General features: G+C 36.5%; 2 protein-coding genes across 3 annotated transcripts in view; both read left to right on the top strand.

The window, feature by feature from the left end:
* The window catches only part of ADGRG2 (adhesion G protein-coupled receptor G2), a 41,160-nt gene extending 21,891 nt beyond the window's left edge, over positions 1-19,269 (top strand). Inside the window, exons 9-27 of the mRNA XM_065741358.1 lie at positions 1,364-1,437; positions 2,485-2,524; positions 2,641-2,675; positions 4,214-4,296; positions 4,860-4,920; positions 5,396-6,132; positions 6,694-6,892; positions 7,508-7,664; positions 9,027-9,176; positions 9,397-9,519; positions 10,240-10,285; positions 10,394-10,497; positions 10,994-11,118; positions 11,743-12,011; positions 13,128-13,227; positions 13,583-13,857; positions 15,355-15,456; positions 16,139-16,291; positions 17,932-19,269. Coding sequence (XP_065597430.1) covers positions 1,364-1,437; positions 2,485-2,524; positions 2,641-2,675; positions 4,214-4,296; positions 4,860-4,920; positions 5,396-6,132; positions 6,694-6,892; positions 7,508-7,664; positions 9,027-9,176; positions 9,397-9,519; positions 10,240-10,285; positions 10,394-10,497; positions 10,994-11,118; positions 11,743-12,011; positions 13,128-13,227; positions 13,583-13,857; positions 15,355-15,456; positions 16,139-16,291; positions 17,932-18,116 — 3,018 coding nt within the window. The 3' untranslated portion in view covers positions 18,117-19,269. The remainder of the gene's footprint in view (positions 1-1,363; positions 1,438-2,484; positions 2,525-2,640; positions 2,676-4,213; positions 4,297-4,859; positions 4,921-5,395; positions 6,133-6,693; positions 6,893-7,507; positions 7,665-9,026; positions 9,177-9,396; positions 9,520-10,239; positions 10,286-10,393; positions 10,498-10,993; positions 11,119-11,742; positions 12,012-13,127; positions 13,228-13,582; positions 13,858-15,354; positions 15,457-16,138; positions 16,292-17,931) is intronic.
* A 1,815-nt stretch (positions 19,270-21,084) lies between these two features.
* The window catches only part of PHKA2 (phosphorylase kinase regulatory subunit alpha 2), a 37,055-nt gene continuing 36,811 nt past the window's right edge, over positions 21,085-21,328 (top strand). For both annotated transcript variants that reach the window (XM_065741354.1, XM_065741353.1), the window contains exon 1: positions 21,085-21,261. In XM_065741354.1, the coding sequence (XP_065597426.1) occupies positions 21,184-21,261 (78 nt within the window). In that variant the 5' untranslated portion in view covers positions 21,085-21,183. The remainder of the gene's footprint in view (positions 21,262-21,328) is intronic.

Here is a 21,328-nt window from a genome sequence, read left to right as displayed (position 1 = left end):
AACCCTAATGTGATTCTTACTATGGTATTTGTGGATTTATTTTACCTACAGTAATACTCTCTCTTAAAATTTAGACATACAGCACTTGTTTGTAAGTCTTAGAAGGTAAACTTATTGTAGCAAAGGCCATTATTCTCTATTTAAACACTGAAAAAAGAGAGGTAACTCTGGGAATTGTGGAGAGAGGTTTGAACTGCCTAGCTACAAGTCTACATTTAGGCATACAGAATCTTTCTTTGAAGACTATGTTAGGCACTTGAGGAAGATAGCATCATTAGATATTGACAGTTTGAGCAAAAATTAGGTTAGACTGCATCCTGAAACTAATCCATGTTGAGACTCTGAAATAGGGTGTCATTCTTTGTGGTCGGTTAAGAATATTGGAGTGTTATGAATGGAATACAAAAGGGCCACGATCTTGTTAATGGTTCCCTGTAGCTTTCTCCTATACATCTGTTATCTACAATCAGACTGTGATTTTATGTGCCAATCTCTGCAAGCCTGAGGGTAGTCAGCAAAGTCAACACAGAGAGATACTGAACACATCAAGCACAGGAACACATCAAGCATTTAGTTTGGGCAGGGGTAGGCCCCCGTATCTCAAAAGCAAGAGCCACATCTGTGATGTGTTGTGTTTCCATAGTGATAACGTCTCCTGAAACCATTCTGCTGTATGAATATTATGCTGACAGCTATTAGAAAAGATAGATTCTTGTCTCTTGAAATTGTTTTACTTTTTAGCAGAATATTTCTATGTAACATGAATGCCGTAAATGTCAGACGATGTTTTCCTCAAGATGCTCACTGCTTTAAATGTAGAAATAACAGGTAATGGTGGAAACCAGAGTGTAAGAATGCAGGTCTGTAGAGGATGTCATACTCTCTTGGGCCTAGAGGCTAGATTAGGTATATTTACGTCTCATTTAACATTTGGTTGACCTCAATTCTTGACTGTAAGTCCCAGGATTCTACTGGGACATTAATTTTGTTGCTTACAGCATTCACGTAGTTTGTCCAGTTCCTGCACTATCACTGCAGTTGGAAGTTTTTTCAGTTTCTGGTCTAAGATCACTATTACGGACTAAGCCAACTTTCTGTTTGACCAGTGTGATGTGTGGTGAAGTTACTATCCTCTTTGCTTCATCTTTCACAAGTCAGATCCTTCTATTAGGTATATTCTAGATGATGCAGTTCCTTAAGTTGTGACAACATGGGCGTGATAAATACCAGCTGAAGTGCATTCATGAGAAAGTGTACTGATTTTCTTTGGGCTTTCCAAATGTGTTTCTGTTGAAATGTGTGAGGTGAATGTAAGTTTCTTCTGATGCTAGAGATCACTTATTGGTATCTTTCTTTCTAACAGTTTAATAACATAACTGTTGACAATCAAGTTTCAAGCTTAATTCCAATTCCAGCACCAACCATACAAGAATTGAGGTAAGCTTGAATAAGGATTGAAATTTTTGCCATATTTCAAAAACACTAAGCAAGATCTTTCATGTGATTAGCGGACTCTTCACTTTGCAGTATTCCTGTAGTTGATAATTTAAAACTGTTAGTAAATGTGAACTATTTTTCTTTAACATGAAGTTTCTGTTCATTAGAATAGTCTTCAGGTCCTTTGGTTTCATAGGGGTTTAACAAGGCCTAAATGCCTTGTTTATATACTGATGTTTTTAATCATCATCATTTTTATAATCACTATTGTTATTATGGCAATAATAATAGTAACGATACCTTAGAATGTGAACTATGGAATATTGAGAATGTCAGTTTGGCTGTTGCTCTTCATGAAGCTGTCATAACTTCAGGGCTTTAGTCTGTCTCTTAGGAAATTTTACAAAGAGACGTTCTGTGGCTCTAAGTTTTTCTGATTCATGGGATCATATTGTTATTTTTATTGCAGTATAGCTTTTTCTTTCACAGGCTTTCTAAGGCGTGCATTTTCCTCTTTCCAGAGGCATCTAACTAAGCCTTTGTCTAGGTTGTGTCCCACAGCTGTGGTTCAGCTTACCTTTCTGCATGCTTAATATTCATCCTGCTTTCCAGGAAGTGTGTTCACTGCTATTACAAAAACTCCCTCTGAAAATAAAGAACAGACCTTGTTTGGTTGGTTCTTTTTTGAAGAAATCCATAACTCCTGCTGATCTTCTTTCAGTGGCTTTCAGTGTGAGTTTAGAGTTCTATTCTGAATGCTTGCTTGCCAAAAAGCAACGTGAAGATCTATCTTTTTTAAGGTTGTAAGTGGCTTGATGTTAAAATATGTGGTGCCAGTTCTAAATTTAGTTTACAAAGTGACTAATAAAAGGCAATTTCTTACACGTTAAGTCCTTTTAAAGTGTTTGTACAATATTAGAACGATTGTAGTTTAAAAAAAAAGGTTTTTTTTTTCCTTGGTAATTACTGTTCTTTTCATAATACTGCTGAATTGTCTTTGGAAATGTAACTAGAATTTCTCCATGTTTGTAACTTTTTATGTTACAGAATTTTAGAGCTCAACAAAACCTTGCAAGAAATGAGTGAGGTAAGATTACTAATTGTTTTTTGCTGTTTGGAAAACTTTTTTTCAATTTATTTACGATAGTGTCTTAAGTTCTGCTTTATCCTGACAAAACATTCTATTTTTCCTTGTTGTTATAGTCATCCGTTATGGAATGCAGTTCAGAAAAGCAGAGGTTTGTTGTTATTTTTTTAAAATTTCATATATTTAATAGCTACTACATATTTAAGAGCCTGTGGTATATCAGATGTGAATGGCTGTATAACAAGAGAAAAATTATCTAGGAAGTTGAGTCTGAGAACCAGGCTGGAGAAATATAAGTGGGCTAATGTGGAAAGAAATTCTGATCCCATTAGACTTACTAGTTATCTGTTTTATTTGTTTACCAAACTACTTTGCTTTTCATTAATCTTCTGTTGAAACACAGACTTACCTACAATATTTCTTCTTCATCTTCAAATTAGCTGAGTCATACAGCAACTTAGTCACTATGATCATCTAGTTAAACTGTCCACTTACCACCAATATTACCTGCTAAACCATGACCATGTCCCGAAGTACCACATCTATACATTTCTTGATTACCCTCTGAGATGGTGACTCTACCACCTCCCTGGGCCGCCTGTGCCAGTGCCTGATCACTCTTTCAGAGAAGAAGTTCTTTCTAATACCCAACCTGGTTCTCTCTGGCACAACTCAAGGCCATCACCTCTTGTCCTATTGCTGTTGCCTGGGTGAAGAGGCTGACCCTCACTTTGCCTCATCCTCCTTTCAGGTAGTTGTTCTCCCAAACTGTTTTTCAGCTTGGGAAATCAGTCATGCTCAGGACAGGGCAAGCCTGAGAAGATATTTCAGAGTCTAGAAGCCATGGAGTATCAGAATGGCAAGGCTGCTCTACACAGATGATTCTGGAAACCTTGAAATGTAGATAATTTCTGTCAACATAATTGCTGCTCACAGCTGAACTGATGATGCTTTAAACAAATCAGCTTGAAAACAGTGTATTCTGAAACAAAATCTGGAACTTCCAATATACTTGAATTTAGGGGTGTATCTTACTGTCTTTGGATGAAACAAAAGCCCAAATCCTCTAATAATAATGAACAGAAACTCTTTTGTGTCATTCACTGAAAATAGTATTCCATGTTATTGTTAGTTGAAAATAAGTTTTGCTTCGTCTTCTGTGTGTTCCCTTTTTGTTCACCTATGTGAGCTGCTGAGGAAGAATTCTGACTGTATGTTTGCTAGTTTAGATAGTAATTGAACTGTAAACGCAAAAAGTGTAGTTCTCTGCTCGAGTCATTGAAGCTCCTTTGTTAAAATCATGAGAGAGAATTCCTGAGGTTTCCCTAGGCAATTATACACTAACATAGCCATCTAGGATATTTGCTAGTTTCTCTCTAGAGTTTCTCTACAGTAACAAGGGAGATTGTTACAGTTACCTTTACAGAATTATTAACTCTTTAATGGCTAACTGACTAGAGAGAATCACATTTAAGAATGGACAGAGTATGTTGAGGACTAAGAGAATGAGCTGCTACAAACAGCTCTTTGTTTTAACCTGACATTGTGTAATACATGCTTTGTAAACATGCCCAAATCTGAAGAAGCCCAGGAATAAAATGCTTTTCTGAGTTATTATTTGTCATTAGATTCATGTATTGTAATACCATAATTATTTCTTGAGTCTAAGGCTTTTTCTTCTCATTATAGTACACGCTGCAATTTCATAATAAAGCTGGATAAGAAAGAGAATATAAGCAGTTTAAAAGAGAAAGAAGAAATAGGCGAAATTCGTAAGTTATGCTTTAAACACAGTCTCTCATCAGATTAAATGTCATGTCTTTACAGATGACTTCCAAGTACCAAAAACCTGCTTATTTAATTTTAAATAAAAACAAAATTATTTTGAATAACATAAATGCATAAAAAATACAGACTTTCTGATTTTTTGGGGGCACTGAAGGGGGATATGTGTATGTTTAAAAATAAACTTTCATATGAAGTTGCTGACTACATTAATAAAGAACTTTTGATTTTGAAAGTGTTATCTAACATTACTTGAGAGCACAAATGCATTTCACAAAGTTTGTAATGTAACTCAGGTTTCTTAGTTGTATTTTGATAGCGTGGAGTGGCTCACAGTGTTTCAAAGCATGTAGCTTTGTATTGTGGTTTGTTTACAAAACTAAAAAGAAGTCTGAACTTCTGAGGCATTGAGTACAAAACTCAAAACTAATTATGCAAAAGCACTATTGTTAAAAAACTGTAAAACATACACTATTTGAATAACTTGTTTCCGTGGTATTAGCAAGTTTTATGTGTCAGGACAAACTATGTTAATGCTTTGTCATTTCAGAACAGTGCTGTTGTTCATCACTGAAGTATTGTTCTATGACTGCTGAGGAGTTAAAAATGTAGTAAGTATAAATACAAACAGATTGGCATGCTCATTTCCTAATCTTTGTAATGGATAAATAGAGTGAACTTTCATGTTGCAGTATAATAGCTAGAAAGGATTCCACAAGCACAAGCTGACAGACGTCTTCCTGTATAGCTCCCTTCTCTTTCCTCCCTGTCCCTCCTCTTTTTTTCCTTTGACGCAGGTAGCTTTTGAGTTCAGAATCACATCACCTCCAAAGCAGATAAAAATAAGTGGTATTATATGTGGACTTGATAGTTAACAACTATAGCAAAATAGAATGCATGAAACCTCAAAATGTTACAGAAGTACTATTTGTCACTAGTGCATGAGACATTTGACCTGATGAATTTTATGCACAATTAGTAATACTAGTATTATGCCCACATCATTCATTTTTATTCTTAAATTATAGCGAATTTTCTTTAAATAGTGTTTAATTTAACATGTATTTCCATGCTTTTTTTTAACAGTACTATAGAATTGCCGCCTCATCCCATATGGATTCCTTTCTCTCATTCGCCTTCTCCCCATAAAAAGTCTGCTGTCTCTTCCCTCAAATCGAGTGCTTTTCTTTCCCCCACTGTGATTTCTGCAAAACGAACACCTACAATTAGACCACTGATCCCCCCATTCACAGAAAATCCATTTTCTGAAACTCTGTACACATCTCCCACTGTAGATCCTCTCACTGAAACTTTTACCACTGCGACTTCATCTTCCACTACTGATAGCACTACGTATTCCTCTACTGAGTCTCTTGCTACACCTACCATGCCAACTTTTCCTTCTGTAGCGTTTAATAAATCTGTCACTGCAATTCTCTCTTCCACACCTGCAACAAAATCTATTTCTAATGTTGCTCTCTCAATTAAATCTGATGCTACATATAAAAGCAAGCCTATCACAATCATTTCTCCTGCTGTAGATTTCACTAAGCCTACTGCAATCTCCCCTTCCGAGCTTCCTCCCAAACCTCCAATAGCAGTTCCACTTTTTGAAACTACCACCAACTCTATCGCACAAATTCCTCTTACTACGGATTTAACCCAACATATTTCTGACAACGAAAACATGACTAAGGCACCTATTCTTCCCCTTACTCCTTTCACAATAACACCTACTGTTAGTACTGTCGAACATTCTGTCTCAGCCTCTCATCCTTATTCTACTGCTGGTGGCCATGGTAGCCTGTCTAACGGAAGCACAGGTAAACATGACAAATAAAAAATATCTTCTAATTTGAATTCCATATACTGAATTTGCTTTTAATTTTTTTTAAACAAGATTTTGATTATGTGTCTTAGCTACCGTCTTCCAATTACTTTGACAAGCCTGATAACAACTTTCAAAACCTACTATACTCATTTTAGAATATGTTCTGATGCTTCTGGCCATGGTGAGTGGTACCTCACACTACAATATTTTGTCAACTGTGGTAGTTAGGTTTTCTGGTTTTCTCCTGATTTACTTCTTGCAGGCACCCAGTAGCTGAAAATTCAAGTAGTAGATTATTTAGCATCACCGATGCTCATTTTGTAATCAGCATAAAGTGTAGCCAGTGCTGACTATTTGAAACCTTGCTCTATATTTTCCTAAGACTCTATTGCTATCTGCAAAGAAGCTGATAGGGAGAAAAAAAGATTGTTTCTTGTAACATGCTTGTATTTGTGGTGAGTTTTTTCATTCAGTAATTTTTCTGCTTCTCAGACCTTACTTCGTTTCTTAAGCACAATACTTAGAAAAATGCACAACTTTTCTTTTGTTACAGGAAAGATACTGTCAGCTACCACATACACAACTTCGACATATACCACCATTAATGTCACCACAGCTGAGCAAATCATATCCAAAATAGAAGAAGATTTAGCAGCTGGAAAAGTAGAGTCAAAAGATGTAGAACGGATGGTGAGTGAGGTTAGCAAAGTCCTGACAGCTTCTCAACAATTACCACCCCAGATTTCTAACAGGTGGGTCAATCTGGCAATAGATTGAAAGTGTGTTGTATTGAGTGCCTTGATAAATTACCATCAGCGTGCTTCATTTTTTCATAATCTTAATCCAAAAGAATATTTCTTGTTCTTTAACTTAATTGCATGAAAAAGAGTATTATTATAGTGTTACTTTCTGTACTGTAATATAATGCTATGAAGAACTCAGAGGGTTTTTCTAAAACTTACATACATGTACTACTTCACTCAGAATGTATGCTACTTTCACTCAGAGGGTGGTGACACACTGGAACAGGTTGCCACGATTGGTTGTGGATGCCCCATCCCTGGAGGCATTCAAGGCAAGGCTGGATGTGGCTCTGGGCAGCCTGCTCTAGTGGTTGGTGACCCTGTCCATGGCAGGGTGGTTGGAACTAGATGGTCTTTGAGGTCCTTTTCAACCCAGGCCACTCTGTGATTCCATGAAAAAACATTTTTGTGTTCAAACCACAGTAAGTTGTTTGAACTGTAATTTTTGAATTAACTGTAACTGTTTGAACTGTAACTGAACTGTATTTTACATTGTGCTTGGATTGCTGGTCCATAACTATGAGTTTTTGCTTGATAATACTAAGCATCTCTTTTTCTTAACAGAGTTATAAAAGTAGTGGATTATATTGGCTTAAAACTGAACTTTTCAACAATGTCTGCTGATTTTTCCTCCCCATCCTTGGCTCTGGCAGTTGTCAAAACCAATAGCATCCGCTCCAGCCAAATGTCTTTTGCAGTCCAGGATTCATCTGATCTCCAGGTAGGACACTGATAATTTTAAACTGTATGAAATTTCAAAAGTTCATGTTTAATGTGTTTGTTTTAATATTTATATTATTTGACTTTGTTTTTCATTTATGTCACGTGTTCAGGTTCTTTTATTCATATTATTCTCAGAGAAAAAAAAGACTTCGCTTTGTGAAATATTTCAGAGTTTTTTATTTTATTTTCTATTATGAACTAAATAAGCAACAGAGTTAGCAGAAAATGGCATTTGACTAATAAGCTGTTAGAGGGTACAGTGAGAATACCAGAGTGCTTGGCTTTATCGTTTTGCCTTAAGAAGTCAAAATCATGAATCATTTAATCACCTACGCTGTCTGTGCTAAAATTTGTCAAGGAGTGTTTCCACATGGCTTCCTATGGTAGAAGATTAATTGCAGGAAATTGTCAGTGCCAGGAAAGAACTTACTATGTTGCTTGAGTAATGTCCTTCACACAATTGTCACTCATGAGTAGTTGGTATCGCCAAGAAAAAAGTGCTTAGAAAGTTGGCATACACTCTCACTCAAACCTTCTCTCCAAGTTAAGGAAGTTCTGATTTAGGCAACGCAACCCTTGGAGACTTGAGTGATGAGAGATGGAAAGTTGTGGACAAATATTGGCGCGTTGTGTTCTCCCATAGAAGGAAATAGCTTAACTTAGCATAAGCCGTTAGTACTACTGGAACTATTCTATGGTACTGAAAAAGTAAATATTAAATGAAATAGTAACGCTTGAGTTCTGTTTTCCTAGTAGTATCTGGTACGTGAATCTGAGATGACTTTTAGGAGGTAGAAGTCCTGAAAATATATTTGCTAAGTAAGATCTGGAAATCTTGTGCCACTGGCAATGAAGTACAGAGATTATCAGAAAGTATCATCTTTGTAGAATAGATTTGGGATTTCTTTGGTGGCTCTCTAAGCCAGGGGTCTCCAAAATGGAGTGTGCACAAGACAATCCACCGGGTACAGGAAGAAAATAGTTTTCTACCATTAATAAAATTAATGTATTTTTTTAAAATGTATATTTTCTTCATACAGAGTATAAAAATTCTTTGCAGGCTTTTCTGTGCTGTGAAATGTTAAACTTCCTACATAATCACATATACCTAGCTAGGTTGTTGCTCTTCATTGTTTTCAAATGATGTTCAGTAGTAGACAAATCTGAAATAAGTTGCACTACTTCAAGGCCTGCAGGTGCTTTTTATTTTTTTGAGTGGAAGGGAAATAAGAAAACAGTGATGTGTTCCTCACAGTGATTTGAGAGATGCATATTTCAAAGTTCTAGTCTGAATATAAGGCATAATTTAATTTTTCTTTAGTAATGGAAATGAAGCATAATTCTTGCACTTATTTTTCAGATCTCTCTTGGCCCTAATGCGCTTCATGACTTAAATAATCTGGGATCAATTACACTTCCTTCATCACTGCTTACAAACTTACCTCCTGAAGAGCTGGATTTGGCTTCTAGAATTATTTTCAATTTATTTAAAAAGACCACTGTGTTCCAGGTACCTTTTTGATCCTTTATTCGTAACAGTTTAAACCCAATGCTACAGCAAAAATAAAATATGAACTTTTTTTTTGTCCATAAAACATATTTAATAACATCCTGATTTAAAATGATTTTTTTGTACAGTACCCACTTCATGTAATAACTGAACTTGTGTGAACTGTACTCCACCATTGTTTTCTTTGATTTTAAAATCTGATTGTTTTTTGTTGTTCTAGGATCTGTCCTTGAAGAATGCATCTCTAATCAGCAGTGTTATATCATCAAGTGTTGCTAACCTCACAATTAGAAACCTAAAGGCAAATGTAACTGTTACTTTACAGAATATCAGACCTAATCAGGTATGATTTGTTCTGGCTGACAAAATGTGCTTTTGTTGCCTCTGGAGTTCTTGTAGAAGAAATACTGTACTAGGAATACAGATCATTTGATTCTGCATTACTAGTGTAGACATTTCATTTTCAACTAGACTTTCAAAATATCTCATCTTTGCTTATTTCATTGATATTAATTTTTGTTCTTAAATGATTGGATATAATTTTGCTCTGCCAGTCAGCTATGCAGTTTTGATCCTTTCTACCTGCTCTTCTGTTTTATCCTCCAATGAATAAAATCTGTTATGTGAAAGCCTGACAGTGGGGTTTGCTAGGGAGATATTGCAGTCGTGACATTTGTAGGTGCAACACGGCCAGAAAAATCAGGAAGGATGAAAAATCCTGTATAGTGTAGAAAGGCAATGAAGTTCGTAGTGTTCTACCATGAATGGAGTATTAGCTTAGGTGGGAGACCTAGCTCCTGCATGGTCATTTCAAATTTGTTCAGCATATTTTCACCTGCATATTGTGATGTTAATCTCTTCTATGCGCTTAAATTTATGTAGTATTTGTGTAAAACAGGTACACTTAATATATGCAGTATTCTTGCCTGTATTTTGTACATAGTTCAAATTTCTTGATCATAAACTTACAGTTAAGTAAAATATTTATTTCTGAATTTTTATTTTTTCTGAATTCTGAATTTCTGGATTTTTATTTCTGAATTTTTATTTTTATCCCAAACAGGATAATTCAACAGTCAGATGTGTTTTTTGGGACTTTAATAAAAATGGTAAGTACTTCATATCACCCGATATATCATGTTGCTTTAGGTATGCTAACTCACATTCATAGTAGAAGGACATGCTTTAATCTATTACAAGGCTGTTTTCTTTAACAGGGGGACATGGAGGCTGGTCATACGAAGGTTGCATTGTTAAGGAAAGTAGAGTAAATGAAACAGTTTGTTCATGCAACCACCTCACAAGCTTTGCAGTTTTGATGGTAAGTATTTCAAAAATTAACATTTTCTTGAATTGAGATATGTAAAACATGCCTCATATTCAACAAATGAGGATTCAGAAAACAATTACCACTTGTTAAACTAGAACTAATCTAGTTCTGTTCGCTTTGTGATTTGTACGTAGAGCCTTAAAATTAGTAATGTCCTTAAGCTGCTTGTTGAACAGAGCCCATGAGTTCCATTAAAGTAAAAATGTTTTAAGTGCTTATTAAACTGTAGCTCATACGTTTAGGCCATTGTTTATTATGTAGAGATAATAATAAAAAAGGATAAATCCAATGTAAAATTATTTCAATCACATGGACTTTCACTGTTAAATTGGTATTTCTGTTTTCCAACTAACATAAGATCCATGAAAAAAAACAGTTTGCTTTTTTTTTTTTTTGTTTTGTGCATTTTAAGGTTGCTTTTTTTTTTTTCTGTGTTTTTCCATTCCATAAGTACACTATCTTAAATCAACTTCTCTTTCCTTTTTAGAATTTGTATGGAAATACTCCTTTAAGTCCCACACAAGAATTGGTACTGACTTTTATATCCTATATAGGCTGTGGCCTGTCTGCAATTTTTCTTTCTATTACTCTCGTGACTTACATAGCTTTTGAGTAAGTATCTGTTCAAGTGAGCTCCCATTATTCTTCAATTACAATCATCTGTAGTCTTCCCTGCTAAGTCCTTTCCAGTACTTTTGGATTCTATCTCTATTAATCATGCACAAATATGTATTTGTCAGAACATTTTGTTAAGATCTTTGAGGTTTAACTGTTAAGTCTTCCACAATATGTTTTGGAAATCTTCCTAGAATTTATTTGGCACCCGTTTACTCTCTCATTATCCCATCAATAATAAATACTTGGCTCTGTCAAAGTTTTAGAAGCCTGGTCAAAAGCTTAATCTAGGTTAGCACTGACGAACATTCAGTTTGTGTTTCGAAAGTACTACAGCAAGAGGAAGACTTACGTACAATATTAAAAAAAAAAAAAAAAGTACTGATATCTAGGAATCAAAGCTATTGTTTATACTCTGTAACAAACTTTACTCATATAGACCATTAGTTTGGAAATGTGCTATAAAACATTCTGTTTCGTGTATAAATTCAATGTAAAAAGCATTATATATAAATGAAACGATATAAATGCAATTTTTCTTTATGAACTAAAGAGTACAAGAGAAAAAGTAACCCAGGGATCCAAGAACAATTTATGTTATCTCACTAATTTGCTTTTTAGGAAAATCCGGAGAGACTATCCGTCCAAAATATTAATCCAGCTGTGTGCTGCATTACTTCTACTCAACCTGGTTTTCCTCCTTGACTCATGGATTGCATTGTATAACAAACGAGGCCTATGCATTGCAGTTGCTGTATTTCTTCACTATTTTCTCTTGGTTTCCTTCACCTGGATGGGCCTAGAAGCTTTCCACATGTATCTTGCACTTGTGAAAGTCTTTAACACCTATGTACGGAAATACATTCTTAAGTTTTGCATTGTTGGTTGGGGTATGTATTGGATTTACTTTCTGGATTCCAGATATATGTATCAACTCCCCAAGTATTTTTGGAAATGTGACACAGTTTGGGAATGAAACAGAAGCAGTTGCTAAATTTTACTACTGTCAGTTATAAAGTATTCATTATCAGTAACTGTGATTGTATGAATTCCAACTTTGAGGTAGTGAACTTCTCTCTAAATGCAGGTGTTCTCAGGTTGCAGTGTAAAAAACTGAGGTTATTGCAGTGTAGGTGAATAATGACTTTTACTTGTGCAAATATAACAGAACCTAATTTGAATCGTAGAACGGTTTTAGTTGGAAGAGACCTTTGAAGGTCATCTATTCCAACTCTCCTGCAATGAACGGGGACACCTACAACTTGATCAGAGAGCTCAGAGTCATGTCCAGCCTGACTCTGAATGTTTTCAGGAATGGGGCATATGGCATCTGCCCTTTATCATTAAAAAAAAAAACAACCACAAAAACAAAACCTTATATCCAGTCTAAATTTCCCCTCTTTTAGTTTGAAACCATTTCCCCTTGTCTTGTTGCAACAGATCTTGATAAAAAGTCTGTCCCCTTCAAAATGGCTTATTTTCATTAGCCGGACAGATGGCACCATTTCTGTTTTGAAAGTAAATGCAATTAAATATATATATTCCGTTTCTGGAATAGCACTGTTATCAACTAAAAGTGTCAAGGTAGGTGTAACTGGTTAAAGGATGAAGAGATTTGGGCCCTCATTATCTTCTCTGGCCGCTTGAGTAAACATCAGTAAAGACACTAAAATCAATAAAATTGTTTTCTTCAAATGGATATAAATAAGAAAATTGAGTATGCTTTATTTGATGGTTTAAATTACTTTGACATGTGACAGTATTTGTTGCCTAGGTAAGAAAGGTTTTGGAGCTGGCTGCAGAGAAAAAACTTGGTTTCTTTCCAAATTGTGTTCTTGAACACAGCTTGAATGCCCCAGTTTTGAGTTTTTTTCAGGCAGCTAGTAGTCAACATAGTTCGACTAGCAAATTGCAGAATGTAAGTTTCACAGAAAAATACAGTAATTTCAAGTTGTGCTATTGGATTTGACAAGATTTTCACTTTGGTATTTGGTCTAATCTTTTAGGATTACCAGCAGTAGTTGTGGCTACTGTGCTGGCAGTATCACCAGATAATTATGGACTTATATCCACAGGGAGGGTTTCTAAAACCAGACCTGATGAATTGTAAGTTAAATAAAGGGAGGTGCTTTCTATTTTCTTTTTTTTTCGGGAGAGGGGTGGGATGGGGTTGGGAGGGAAGAAGGAGGGATCCTACTAATTTTTTTTCTTTAAAGGTGGGGGAGGAAATGAAGCAGTGAGAGAGCTTTGCAGTAGTATAGCTCTGTAGTATATTATGTGCCTTGTGGTAACTGCCTAAATGAATGCTCTTACCTTTTGGTAAGAAAAAAAAACAACAACAACACCTTTTTAGCAATGAAGCAAAAATGATTTGTATTTAAAACAAAATTCAGCTTTATCTTGTATTTATTTTAATTTCCTTTTCTGTTGATGGTTAACAGATGTTATTCTTGTGTTTTAGCTGCTGGATTAAAAATAGAATTGTCTTCTATATTACTGCTGTGGGATACTTCTGTGTGATATTCCTGATCAATATCAGCATGTTCATTGTTGTGCTGATCCAGCTGTGTCGCATTAAAAAGAAAAAACAACTTGGTGCTCAGAGGAAAACAAGTATTCAAGACCTTCGGAGTGTTGCTGGCCTCACATTTTTGTTGGGAATTACGTGGGGATTTGCTTTCTTCACAGTAAATGAGGTTTTTACCTACCTCTTTACCATCTTCAACACTTTGCAAGGTAAGTTTACGCTTTTTTGTGTCAGCTTACTGCCAAGATTATAATGAACAAAGCATCTGAAAATGGCACTTTCATGATTCAGGAACAAAGTTGTAATTTTGATAAATTCTTTAACAAGTTAATTAAATTAGGTGTTATACTGCTTTACTGTAATCTTGTGTTATAGTAAGATACAGAAAAGCTATCTATTAATTACATGTGTAATATATTTATACCCATATTAGAGTTTTAATGTATGCAAACCAGATACCATGGAAAATGACGGTATGTCAAAAGATTAATTGTAAATGCTCAGTTTACTGTAAGTGTTTAAAAAGTAACACCATTAATGTAGTGAAAATGGTATTATTTCCCAACTTGGAACTAGGTCATGAGGTTGAGGTGTGACATTCATCAAAGGGCCATGGACACAGGCAAGGCTGCAGTTATCTAAAATCTTGGTATTAGAAGTTTTAAAAATAAAAATTACATTGTTTATACCAGTGTTTCAGAACTGTATCTGGAAATGGCATAGAGCCATCTGAGTACAGAAATGTGATTATATTCAAATATTCATTCTGAAAGCCAAAGGTAAGATATTTAAGCTACCAAAGATGTGATTAATCTCTCCTAATGAGATTTTACATGCTTAGCTGGCTTTAGAAACAGCGCAAACGTAACATGCATGCAACTCTGTTCCTGTCTTGGTAGTTTTCTTTTATGTTCTTTTTCATTCATTCATTGTAAGCCTAACAGTTAATGTTCTTAGGGAGACACTGCAGCTGGAAAATCATGGAAAGACCAAGTTCCATCTTAAAATGTAAGGGAAGGTTTTTTATAAGCAAGGAGATTTGTGTTCCATGCAGTGTCAGTAAAAGTGAATGTAAAGCAGGTAAAAGTCTGTCATGTGATGCTGGCGAGAAATGGAGTGAGCCCCATCCCTTCTAGAAAATATTAGGCATTAAAGTTGTTGTAAAGGGGAAACCACTTACCTAATATTTTAGGTATGCATTGTGTTCTTTGTACAAATACTCTAAATTATATATCGACAGTTTCCTATTAATAGCTCCTTTAATATTTGGAAGGTTCAGTAATGATGCTCCAGGAGCTGGCACTCCATATGATGTATCTACATCTATAAGCAGTACTAGTTATATTACGGTTGGTAGCAGGTAACTGGTTAACAGGTGGAACAGTGTCATATCATGTACTGAGAACTGCGTCGCCTCCCAGTGTCATATCACACTTTTTGTTTGACATTGCTTTGAATTATTTTCCATAAGTGCAAAGTAAATTTCAGGATCCACAGAAATTTTCCCTTCATGTTTGAAAGGAGAAACTTCATTCACTTTGTAGATTTATTTATATTTGTCCTTCTTCCACCTGTGTTCAATGGAATAGTACTCCACAGTTTTAAGAGTTGTGAACTTTTTTCACCAAAGAAAACATAAGCTTAGAAATGAAGAACAAATGAAAGAAAACAAAATGTTGTTCATCATTGATGACACTGTTTTGCAGGGTTCTTCATTTTCATCTTCTATTGTGTAACAAAGGAGAATGTACGTAAGCAGTGGAGAAGATATCTTTGCTGTGGAAAATTCAGGCTAGCTGAAAACTCTGGTAAGTATGAAAATGTTTTTGTTTTTCTTTTCCTTTGTCCAAAGAATTTAAACACAAAGTTCCCTGCATTTCATAATATGCTTTTTTATTCAATAAACTGTGTTGTTCTAATTGCAGACATAATTTATTTCCCAAAGTAGAATAAACCTCTGAAATTATGCTCTTTAAAGGTAGCAGTAATGCAGTTCTTGCCTTAAGGTTTTAACTGCAGTTCTGCTGCAGTATATATGTCTTTGAAGACGACTTTTGATCATGGTTAAAAGTTTTAAGATATGTTCCAGTTCGAGTCAATTGTAGCTTTGCCAGCAACTTCAGAAAAATACAGGGTAAAGGAAACTTCAAATTAAAAAAAAGTAGAAATAGGTTTGATTGTTTTGTTATTTAGTAGTTGACTTCTTGTAAAGCTATGTGCTTTTTAGTCACTTCTTTAGTTGCTGGTAAATTCTGATCTGATCCACAATTGTAAAACTAAAACAGTTGGCTTGTTGTTAAAAGAAAACAAATTAGATACAAATAATTGTAAACATCAAGAATTATGATATTCTTTACAGAATATTGTTCTGTTCAAAAAACTGGGAGTAGAGTGGGCAGAGGCTTGTTTTTATTTTAATTCATTTGCGTTATTAACTATATTACTGCTTCTGTAAGTTGCACAATTTTCTCTAATATCTATCTGTTGTAGACTGGAGCAGAACTGCTACTAACGGTTTAAAGAAGCAGACTGTAAACCAAGGGGTATCCAGTTCTTCCAATTCCTTGCAATCAAACAGTAACTCCACTAATTCTACAACAGTGCTAATGAATAATGATTATTCAGTGCATGCAAATGGAAATGGTATGTATCATTGCAATGCTATAAGCTCTTTCATGCTAATTTGAAGTGAATTGCTTGACCAATTTTTGGATGTTAGGGGGAAGTTCTGTACAGAGAGAATGGTGAGGTGCTGGAACAGGCAGGGGCTGTGGATGCTCTGTCACTGGAGGTGTTCAAGTCCAGGCTGGATGGGGCCCTGGGCAGCCTGATCTAGTACCATATCTGGAGGTTGGTGGACCTGCTGTGGCAGGTGGGGTTGGAACTTGATGATCCTTGGGGTCCCTTCCAACCCAAGCCATTCTATGAATTGCTATTCGTAATAATCACATTATATAGGGTCAGTTGTAATACAGTGTCAGAGTATTTTATATTTCCTCACAAATGATATCACACACTTGGTTTAGGAGATGGGACACAAAGGTGTAAAGTATCCATATTATACTTAGTGAGATCTGTTGATTTATATATCAGGTGGTAGGTAATATTCCTTATTAAGGCTATTATTTACCAAAAGCTGCTGTAAGCACGTTTTTTGTCAGATGTACCAGGGAAGATTGGGTTTTCGGTTCCAGTCTTTCACTGCCATGATGTTTCTCACCAGTGTTTTTCCCTTCCCAAAACCATAAATGGCAATTGGATACTGCATTGACAGTTGTCTTTTCAGTAGTTTTAATTTAACAGTCATGCTGATGATTGTTTGCGAAGTGGTACAAATAATAACACAAATAACACTATTAAATGCATGTTTTGATTAATTCTGTTACAAATAACATTTTTGCATTTGTGTTTCTGAACTCGGTTTTCATATTTAAAATGATTCTCTCCCAAAGAAATACTAGTTCTGTTTGGGGTTTTCTCATCATGATATTTTATTCCATCTCATGATAGATGTGATATCAGGATGGTGGCATGTATCTTGTATTTACCTACTCTCTGAGAAAGAAAAAGAATAGAAAATGGAAAAAGAGAAGGAAGAAAGACCAACTGAAAGCATTTGTGCAAATATTTTAATATTAAAAAATCCTGTTTCTCAGCAAAATTATCTAGAGAGTGTTGTATAGATGTAGGAAATTCTATCCAGTGAATTTAGCACTTGTGGAGTTGGTGTTCCAGTCCATTAAGAGGCTTTGGTTGGCAGTGGTATTACATATGCTCACTGTAGGGACACAGTTTTAGATTTTCAGTCTAAATGTGGCTTGCAAAAGTATTTGGATCAAGGACATATTCTGGTTGTTCTTCAGAAATAAACGTTGCAATTTGGGTGCATTTCAAAGGACAAAATGGCCACATTTACACCAAGTTTATTTCAAATCCATGGCAAAACTGTGAAACTTTTAACTAAACTAGTTAATGCAGGACTGGAGTTAGAAGTATTTTGCATCTTATTTAGTGATACTGATTCCAAGTCTAAGTCTGCGTTCTTAGAATTGTGACTTTTGTTGCTGAAAATGTGAAATCTTTCTGTGTTTACAGTACATTAAAGTCTCTAAGATCTCTTGTTTCACAGAGAACAAATGTAAACAGAATGCATACAGAAAAATCTTCATCTTGAAGTTATTGCAGCGATAAAATGAGAAAGCATGAACTTGCTACACTCGCTTAGAAAAGTATGCAAGGCTTCTGAGCTTCTCTGATAAGGGATGCACTTTTTGTTTCTACAGGCCATCTTTCTGGTGAGAAGAATGGTGTTTCTTTCAGTGTGCAGAATGGTGATGTGTGTCTTCAGGACTTTTCAGGCAAACAACTTGTATTTCAAGAAAAGGATGATGCTGGCAGCCAAAATAGCCGAATCTCACTTAGAAGGACTTCAAAGAGGGGAAGCCTACCTTCCACTGAGAAAATGTGATTTCCTTTTGAACAGAACACTGTTTTACAGCGTGAAGTAGAGATTTACTTCAACAGTTCTACATAATGTGAGAAGACCAAAGACTGATTTTATTTAATATATTGTCTTGAAACTTCCAGGCAGACGTGTAATGGCTTGACGAAGACAATTATTAATTGGAAAAAAAAAATGGGGAGGAATCTCCTGTTTTGACAAGGTATTTCGGATGTCGAATTACAGCTGGCACATTTTCATTCTGATTCTTCAGTAGAGGTTTTTTGAGGATTTTTACATTTAAAGGAAAGCTTTGTTTTAGACCTTTTCCAGTACAACAACGTTTATCTGGATATAATGCATAGTAGTATTGTATAAATGTAGGAAAGTACAACTTGTGTGTTTATCTTTAAAAACGTTTGCTATACTGTCTTCAACTTTTTGTACGTTGTAGTTGCAGATTAGTGCTGTACATAAGGAGAATGTCAACCTTTAAATTTCTTAGTGGTAGTTTTATATTTATTTCTTGTAATATAAATTTAAATATTCTTTTGTATAGAAAAATAATTGATATCTTGTTTTAACTTTTATTGTGCTTTGTATTTGAAATAATTAACAGGATGATACAGAAGTTAATGTACTCAGTAAGCGAAATCACTTAGTGGTTCACCAGATAAGAACTCTATATGTGAACACTGTTGTTTTTTAACCCTTAGTGTCCTCTCTCACTGCAACACAATGAGGCAGAGAAACTGCGTGTCATCAAAGTAGAGTTAGAATAAGAGAGTGGTAAATAAAGCCACCAGTAAGTTATTAAATGCAGCTAAGGCAGTGGGAGCTTTTGCCATTGATTTCAGCAGGCTCAGTGTTTCATCTTGAGTTCCACAAATTAAACACACTGCCATTCCTCATCTGCAGTGATTTAAAAAAGGAAAAAGTGTTATTTTTTGAATTAAAAAAAAAACAAACAGAAAATAATGCTAGCTGTTGTATTTAGTAGCTTAGTAAATTGTTTTGTTGTGTGGCTGTTTTTAAGGGGCAGCTCTTGAGCAGTTACAATTGTAACTTACAATTTCTGCTTGCATTTTGGTCCTTCCTCAGCAAACCAAATCATGAGGCCCTACCTCAGTTAATTCCTGAAGCAACATGTAATTCCCTGTGTGGTATTTCTCTGAAAAAGGTTGATCATTCACAACGGTTGGAAATAGAGTCCATACAATATTGTAAAGAATTCTGAACAGTGTGAGTGCAGATTGTGCCTGCTTCTTAAGATAGGTGTGTAGCTGTGACTATTTCTTTTGCTCCATGGGTTCTTGCAGAAAGGTTGGATGCTCCCAGTGCAAAAGCCTGAGCCACACTGCAGAGTGCTGACCCCTGGAAAGGGGCTTTTTGAGACAGATACACTCTGAAGGGGAGAAAATGTTCTGCCTTCCCAGAGCACTCAGTAGGGATGCCTGCAAACTCAACAAAATACATTGGTGAAACACCTTTCTGGGGCTCTCATGTACTCATCGAACCTCCATATTAATGAACACTTATAAGGTTATAAATGCAATGCCTGGATTCTTTTGGTCGCCTATGTCTGAGACTACACAGAATATGCCTTTGAAGTGAGAGTTTAAAGTATTTGTTGTGTTTATCCACAAGATTTTAACTGCATGTTAGTAAAAGAAGGTACTGGAATGCTAGTAGCTGGAATGCTTTTCTGTGAATGCTTTAACTGTTGGTGAATTGCCTTTGCACTGTTTCTTGTAAATTTATTTAATGTTCTTGTATTTATATTTTCAACTGTAAAAAAAACCCACAATAAATTTACAGCAAGTAAACACAAAATACATACATTTTGTTTTTTAGATAACTATGTTGTTTTACTGGATTGTGTTACAGTTATTCAGATGGTGTGAGCTGGAGTATATCACTTCACAAGGAAAGTGCTGGCATGGCCCTTGTTTTTTTGTGTCCATATTTCACCTTTCCTGTCTCTAGCAGATATGTTTTTAGCAGAGAAAAGGTCTGACATAATGCTGTCTAGTCAGTGCTTGCCCCTTAAGCCTGCTGAAACTCTTCCGTAAGAATGCCATGAGTGAAAGAATCATAGACTCATTAAGGTGAGAAAAGATCTCTAAGACCATCTAGTCCAGCTGTCAACCAGTCCCTATTATACCTTATGTTCTCTTGGTGCCACATCTGCACAATTCTTGAACACATCCAGGGACGGTGACTCCACCACCTCCCTGGGCAGCCTGTGCCACTGCCTCACCACTCTGTATGACAAGAAATCCTTCCTAATATCCAAGCTGAACTGCCTCTGGTGCAATCTGAGGTCGTTTCCTCTCACCCTTTCACCCTTAGCTGGGAGAAGCGGCCAACCCTCACCTCACCACAGCCTCCTTACAGGCAGTTGTAGAGAGAGAGACTCTGTCTCCCCTGAGCATCATCCAGGATGTGGCTGAGTTTGGCTTCAGCAATTCCATACTAAATTGTATATTCTGTGGTCACAGATTGTCTCTGTATTTTTTTCACCGTAACTTATGTTGGGATTATTTTAATCATTATTATTTGAATTATTCCTAGGCGTGAGAATTTTACCTTACTTTGCCATACACGTATTCCAGTAAAACTTCGCACCCGCAGCAGCCTGTTACTGTAGCCCAGCGGATGCCATCACTAAAGGCGTTGAAAAAGCATTTGCACACCAGGGGGCGTGGGGACCGAGCTTAATTACGTTGCCATGTCGTGCTTTACACGACTTTGTTTTGCTTCCAGTTCCTACTATTACATAGGAAGCCTTGCAACTCTAAGCTGTATTATGCTCTACAGAATACGTCTCCGGTCGTGGTCTTTTTGAGCCCTGCCAGCAGTGTAGCCATAGCAACCCTTTATCTGCGAGAATAGCGGCAGAACCGCTCCGCCGTGTAGCGGCGGGACCGCGGGCGCTGAGGGGAAGCCGCGTGGGGCCCCGCCCGGCCGTCGGCTGGGGGAAGGGCCGCGGGCTGTGAGGGCTGTGAGGGCTGGGCGCGCCGCCCGCCGCGCGCACAGGGAAGCGGCCGCCGCCATCATCTGCCGGCCGCCGGCGCTGCGGCGAGGCGAGGAGATGAGGAGCCGCAGTAACTCGGGGGTGCGCCTGGATGGCTACGGCCGCCTGGTGCAGCGGACCATCCTCTGCCACCAGGTGAGGGCGGGGCGGCCGGGGGCCGGCGCTGCGGTCTGGGCGAGCGGGTGGAGGCGGCTGTCCGCCC

The sequence above is a fragment of the Cyrtonyx montezumae genome, unplaced genomic scaffold (assembly GCF_038088225.1).
Source record: "Cyrtonyx montezumae isolate F1298 unplaced genomic scaffold, pur_monq_1.0 scaffold_3, whole genome shotgun sequence".
In the NCBI taxonomy this organism is placed as follows: Eukaryota; Metazoa; Chordata; class Aves; order Galliformes; family Odontophoridae; genus Cyrtonyx; species Cyrtonyx montezumae.
This window is presented reverse-complemented; position numbering and strand designations above follow the sequence as displayed.